The following is a 6,845-nucleotide window of genomic DNA, read 5'->3' as shown; positions in this document are numbered from 1 at the left end:
CTAGTAATGCAACTTCAAAAACCCTGAGGCTTTGGGGAAAATATACCCATGCAAGGGTTCAACTCAGTGCTCCCCGGTGGCCTTCACCTAGGCCAGGGGTCAGGAGACTTTTTCTGTAAAGGGCCAGACGGGAAATGTTTTAGGCTTTCAGGACTATTCAGTCTCCTTCATGACCCTTCAACTCTGCCGTTGTAGCACAAACACAGCCAGAGACAATGTGTAAATGGCTGGTGTGGTTGTGTTCTAGTAGATTTTTTTAATAAAAGCAGGCAGTGGGCTGCAGTTGTCTGACTCCTGACCTAGGCGAATGGCTTCTCCTCCTCCTTGTAAGGGCCGATCCTGCTAAACTTCCATCTGTCCCTGCTTTTCCTGGCTTCTTTCTTCTAAGTGCCTGAGCCCCACTTGCTGGAGAGGCTACCACAATGACATAACAAAAGAAGATGAGGGTACTGGGTAATGAAGTGGGCAGTGGGGAGTGAGTGTAAGCCAGAGAAGCCTGCTGGTCTCTATCAGCCAGTGAAGTGGCAGGGTCCCAGCAGGGGCAGTATTTTGGTCAAGCTGGTAGGAAAACTGGTCCCACAGTTCTGAGGGGCAAGGAGGGAGACCTGCCTGGATGGGACCAAGGACCCAGGTTGTGACTGGGGTAAAAGAAACAGGTCCAGAGAGCAGGAAGCATTAGAGGCGACCCAGTCAAGAGGGCTGAGCTAAAGGGTCATCTCCAGCCCTTGGGGGGATGCAAATACAAAGGGAAATTGAGGCAGAAGTTCATTCAAGGAACTGGGCAAAGAAGATGGAGAAGAAGCTGTGGATGACTCTGGACCTTGCCTACTGGTAGAATAGGGCCACCAAGATCCTGGCCACCTGTGGCAGGGTGGGCTCAGGAGCACTAAAGAGCTGGGCCTACAGCTGAGCCCAGATGGGGAAGTCAGTTAAACCTCCAGGGCGAGCAGCCAGGGCCTCCTGCCCCAGCCTGTGTCTGTAACCCCCTCTAGGAATCCCTGCATAAAAAAGAGAAAGTCACAATTTAGCCCTTGCTGAGCCCACTGGGTAGCTCAAGAAAGACCTGCTGCTTAATCAAATCCGTTCCATTCAATAGATACTAATTAAACATGTACTATAAGCCAAACCCTGGGGATACAGAGACAGGACATATCCTCAAAGCTGTCACAGTTTACAAGCGAGATAAGTACATGCGCAACTTTTTATAATACAAGACAAAATGTGCACAGAAGCATAACCAAGCACGACTGGGACAGAGGAGAATTCTGAATAGGGGAAGGCCTTTCCAAAGAGTTCGTTAGCAAAGTATGAAGAATAATCATTTCTATACGCTTACTATAAGGACCTATTGGTTCCCCACAAGTTTTCATAAGAATGGAGATCTGCCACCCTGTCTTTCTAGAACTCATGTGAAATACTTAACATTTGAGGACTTGTTTTCCCCTGAGAAGCATTAAGATATGAGACTTCCCAGAAGAAGAGAGAAGCTTAAAACCAACATTAAAAAAAAAAAGTCTCATCCTCTCAAAGTCCCTCCTAGAGAATGGACTTCAAATAAATTGTGTATTTCTCTCACCAAATGACCTTAAAGAAAGTCTTTTCCTCTTAAAATTGTACTTAGTCTTAATGGAAGCTAGAAGTTTTAAAAGTTTAGAAGAAATGGTTGTCAGGAACTAAACTCTAGCTCTATAAACTGATTTTAAAAAACCCCAGGCTCACAAAGATAATAAAAAATGCATTTAATAGCATGTCAATATACAGCTTAAATGTATATTAGGTCTTCTTTTAGTCAGTGCATTACAGGGATAGAGAAGAGAAATATCATTTGTGAATGCACAGTCAAATGTTAAATATAAGTGCTGATAAATCTTGGTGCTCTTACACTATTAAAATTCCGTTTTACGAAACATAGCTCCAGGTTCAGTGTTCTGTGCCAGCGTGGGGAATCATCTGGTCCAGTATGCAATCTACAGTTTTAAATTGAATTGTATACAAGTACTAACAAAAGAATAAAATTTATTATTCACAAAACTAAAATGGTTGTCATAAAGCTTACAAGAAAGTACAGCCTAGGACTAATGAGTTGAAAAACTAGTTTTAAAAATAATAAAACTTACTGGACAGTCCTGGAAAATGATATTATAAAACAAAGAAAACAGTTGGCACAGTTTAACCACCTAATTTCTAAGTGCACTTTGTAATGGTCCTTGCAAGCTGCCACTTTTCCCAGGATAATGACAAAAAGCTTCAGTCAAGTGTCACTGGCTTATGGTGACGGGTTTTTTTTATTGCATTGCCAAGAGTGGATTTTAAGAAAAAACACTACAAAGGTTTCAAAAACCCTATTTATTCTCTATCATCAAAAATAGCAACAGGGGGACTTATACAACTTTTCTGTGAGTACCCACCAGTCTATTTTTTTTTTCTTAAAAAAAATAGAAGTTAGTTAAAGAAAAATGATTTGGTTTTTAAAAAATAATGTAAGGAAACACTTAATCAGATAGCCCAAGGAGTCATCAGAAATGTGTAGCAAGAAAGCTTCATTTTGGCCCTCTCCGGCCTTTGCACGTCTTTTACTAAACTAGAAAGAGAATGTACAGTACCAATAGGTTCCCCAACCTGCTTGGATCGAATTGTTTTGTTTTGAAACCCATTATTGCTAAACCAGAGTGTTGACACTGAGAGCCGAGGAGTCCGCTCAGAGGGGATAAAACTGAGAGGCTGCTTCTGAGGACTGGATCTCCACCTGGGCCATTTTGAACTGGGTGCACTGCAGCCACTTGCGCAGGGCCGCCAGGCTGGCACTGCTCTGGGTGGAGCCCGGCAGCGTCCTGAGGCTGTGGTGGTTCACGTTGTTCTGAATGGCCTGGAGGCGAAGCTGGAGTCCCGCAGATAAGTGCTGTAAGAAAGGGCAAGATGGTAGGTTAGTTTCCTTCCTGCTCGGGTTCCAGGTCAACCCAGGGAGTGCCGGCCTGGACTTCTTCCGCAGGCGGAACTGACACGTGGCGCGGGAGCTGTCTGGCCTGAAGAAGGCCGACTCCCAGATTTGGGGAGGGCTCAGGGCGGAGGGCGTGGGCCGATGCCATGTTCTTAGAGCCCACCTGGCCCAAATCCATCCAATAATGCCCCTCCCAACTCGCCTCATTCTTTGCAACACCAGGGCGGGGGCTGACACTTAGACTTGTCCCCCCAGAGCTGTTTGCTATGTAGGCCTGGTGTCACGGGCAATGCTGCCAGGCTCCCTGGGTCCTCTGTAAACAACTTGGGGAACAAGGTTTTTCGGTCTGTGTTTGGATTGTCTCGTGGGCAAAGTGGGGAGAGTAACACTCACCTGATGGGGTTATTGTAAAGATAAGTGATTTAACAGAGGGGTCAGAACAGAAGCCAGCACATAGGAAGGGCTCAGGACATTTTCATCATGATTATAGTCTCTCTGTTCTCACGTTCATGCACACGAAGGAGCTAGGCTGTAAGCTCTTCTTAGTCTTCTTAGCTTTCCATGAAGTTCTGTTGGCCTCCGCGTAGCACTCTGGGCAATGTCAAATTGCCACAGATGCCCGCCAAGCGGGGGAGGGCAGTTTGGAATGCCTCGGGGTGAAAGTCCAAGCAGTTTTCACAATAGAAGCTAGTGGTTCAATGAGGTTTTCAGCAGAGCCGTTGGCCCTACCGGTGGCCACAAACAGCAGTGAGGCCATGAACCAGTACTCAAAGCCTGTGGGCACTGCTGACAGCTGTATATCTCTCTTGGTATCCCCTGAAGTCACCTCCCCTCCTTCCACAAGCATCCCTCCCCTACTCTGGGAGGAAATCCAGCAACAAGGCTTCCATCTTCTCCGCCTCCTCCCTGATACTCCCAGTGCCTTAGACGGGACCCAGTTTGGGATGGAGCGGGTGGTGAGCTTTGCCATCCTAATGTTAAGCCCCAGTAACTAGATCTACAGCCATGGAGTATGTCTGGCCCTGCAGTGACAATGCGTCACTCAAGGCGGGGCCTGGCAGTGAGAAATACGTTCTGTCTTCCCCTCCCTGGCTGTGGGACCCTGTCCAAGTTACTCTTCCTTCTGATCCTATGTTTCCTCTTATATAGAATGAGGGGGGGAGTGGGCAGGTCCCTTCTCGTTCAAGTCTGTCATTCACTGAATGTTTTCCTCTCTTAATAGAATTCTTCCCATCACAGAAGGTCAGTCCTAGTGGCCAGGAAATAGCACTGGACATGTCTGGGACCGGATCCCATGGGTATCCTCTGAAGGTAGAGTAGCTTTTCAGCCTGTGTTCTAGTCAGTAGCGGAGCCTCGCCCAGACCCTGGGATCCTCCCCCTCCCCCTTCAGTCAACCATGAGTAGTAGGACAGCGGCTCCTGCTTTCACCTCGGCCCACAGGCCCCCTACCTGTCCCGCAGGGTCTCCTGCATTATCAGCCCCCAGAGACCAGGAACAGGTAATGAGTGGAGCCCTGTGGAGCCCTGTGGATGTTATGAGCTTCTCTGGAGGGAACTGAGCTTCCGGTCCACCCGGGGGTGACTTACCTTGATATTTGACTGAATCATTGGCAACCACATAGGTATCAGCTGTATGGAGAAACACAGAAGGCCCATTATTACTGTTCTCCATTCTCCCACATAAGCTCCGCTTACTGCCTGGCAAAGCAAGGCACACGGAATCCCTTTAACATCACAAAAGGATGTAGGCCTCCACTGCCGAGTTCTCTGCTATCAGACAAACGTCTCTCTGAGGCCAAACCCTGCTGAGCTGGTGGCATTTGGAGGTTAATAAGCACCCCATGAGTGCCTGAAACACACACCGTAAATGACTGATTGTCTCTTGAAAGCTACCAAGCATGGGAAATTAAATGTGTATTTATTTAATTAAATCCTCTCTTTCTTGAAATAGAATTTCCTCCACGGGATCTTTAGAACAGAGTCTCCAAGTAGCATGGTGAAGCTCTCTGCCTGTGGTCGTTAAGAAAAGATCACTGGGAAGCGGTTAAAATGCTTAAGTGATGGACAAAGACAAGCCCTGAAGTTGCCTGGCTGTGATATGGAAGACGAGACACAGCAGGAGTGAGTGCAGGCCGGGGTTTCAGCAGCGTGGGTGCACGGGCAGGCGAGCAGCGGGTCCCTGCTCCAGCCGGGAGCAAGGCTCTCAAATCCTGGGCATCTGGGGAGCCATGCCCCTCGGCTGTCTCTGATTTGCCCTGAGACCCTTCCTAGGTGGTCACAGGTGCCCCGCCCAAGCTCCCCCAGCAGCGGCTCTCCTCTGCCCACTTTGGTCTCTCGCCACACTTCAGCCCTTCCGAACAAAAGTGTTGACTTGTGTTCGTGGCCTCATAAATCCGGAAGTCAGGGACAGAATACATTTCCCAAAGTGTATTCCACAGAACTCTAGTTGGGTGGGATTTAAATGGGGCAGGAGGGCTATGATCTAATAAGTTTGGAAATGTTAGTTTCTTTCAGGACTGCTCAGATCTTTAATATGCTCAAATGCATCATATCATTTCACTCCATGCTCCTTCTGACCCGACTCCAACAGAGTTGATATGGATTGCCCTGTGTCCTCTCATATAGCCGTTGTAGTCCTTGCCCACACAGCCTCAGATGTGACCTTATTTGGAACTGGGGTCATTGAAGATGTAGCGAGTTAAGATGAGGTCACTCTGGAGTAGGGGGGACCCCTAATCCAATATGACTGGTGTTCTTATAGAAAGGGGGAAATTTGGACACAGATAGGTACACAGGGAGAGTGGCACATGAAGGTGAAGCAGAGGTCTACAAGCCAAAGAACGCCAAAGATGGCCAGCAAACCCCCAGGAGCCAGGGGAGAGGCTGGGACAGATGCTCCCTCACAGCCTCAGAAGGAATCAATTCTGCCATCACCTTGATCTCATAACTTCTTGCCTCCAGAACCATGAGACAATACATTTCTGTTACTTCAGTCACCCAATTCGCAGTGCTCAGCAGCCTAGCAAACTAATACAAGGGCACTCAAGGAAGCAAAGCCCAGAGGTGGGAGTGTGCAGAGAGGTGAGGAAGCAGTGGAGGTTCACGTGATGCTGAAGGGTGAGGTTCTTAGCACAGGGTCATGAAAAACAAGCTTAGAAAAGCAGAGTGAGGTCTCTCACCATCTACCCACAGATGATCTAGGATGCCACATAAGGAGATTTGGGTTTTATTCCAAATTCAGTATGCTTTCTGATGAGGGAAGCCCCATTCACCGTGAGGAGAATGGTGTTCCAGCAAGGTCACTGTGGCAGCGGTCTGGACACTAGGATGTGGAAGGACATGGAGAACGGAGGCAGGCGCCCAGTGTGGAGGCTGCCTCCATGGTCCAGATAAGACCAGGGACAGCTTCCGGGATGGAGAAGGATGCTGCCTGCAGTGCCAACCTGTGAGGGTCTGAGGACTAGTTTGCTCTTTGGATCGGGGAAAAGGTTAAAAGTGAGCCTCGGATTTGTTCACAGCAATGCAATGACCAAAGTGAGAGGATCAGGAGAGCCTGCTGGGACGGGGGATAGCACGTAAATAACCTCTCTGTTCACTAGTCACGGCCATAGCTGCTAGTCTCATTTAATTCATCAAATCATTAAAAAAAAAAAACTTGCCGAGGTGATAAATTATATTTCCTCTCTATTCTGTTGTTCCCAAGGCTAAATCTGGCTGCCGTTCTGCTTTCAACGTTCTATAGATACAAACAATTTGCTAATTTGACTTCCATTGATGTTTATTCCTAAACACAGTGTTTCTATCACAACCATTTAATACTCTGTCGCTAACATGACTATTGTGTTTGGAAATGGAGTATGGTGTGTCCCAGAAGATGTGATGGGACTTAAACTCAATCAGAAAATGA

The 6,845-nt window shown here is 47.5% G+C and overlaps 1 protein-coding gene across 4 annotated transcripts in view; it reads right to left on the bottom strand.

Moving 5' to 3' along the window:
• Positions 1-2,698: 2,698 nt before the first annotated feature.
• Positions 2,699-6,845, bottom strand: part of UNC79 (unc-79 homolog, NALCN channel complex subunit) — a gene marked incomplete at its 3' end in the record, with an annotated part of 213,226 nt that continues 209,079 nt past the window's right edge. For all 4 annotated transcript variants that reach the window (XM_082619521.1, XM_082619522.1, XM_082619523.1 and 1 more), the window contains 2 exons: positions 4,526-4,567; positions 2,699-2,899 (listed from right to left, as the gene is read on the bottom strand). In XM_082619521.1, the coding sequence (XP_082475647.1) occupies positions 2,699-2,899; positions 4,526-4,567 (243 nt within the window). The remainder of the gene's footprint in view (positions 2,900-4,525; positions 4,568-6,845) is intronic.

This window comes from Mesoplodon mirus (assembly GCF_964341445.2).
Source record: "Mesoplodon mirus genome assembly, chromosome: 4".
NCBI classification, from domain to species: Eukaryota; Metazoa; Chordata; class Mammalia; order Artiodactyla; family Ziphiidae; genus Mesoplodon; species Mesoplodon mirus.
Note: the sequence above shows the minus strand (reverse complement) of the source record. Positions and strands in the feature narration are given on the sequence as shown.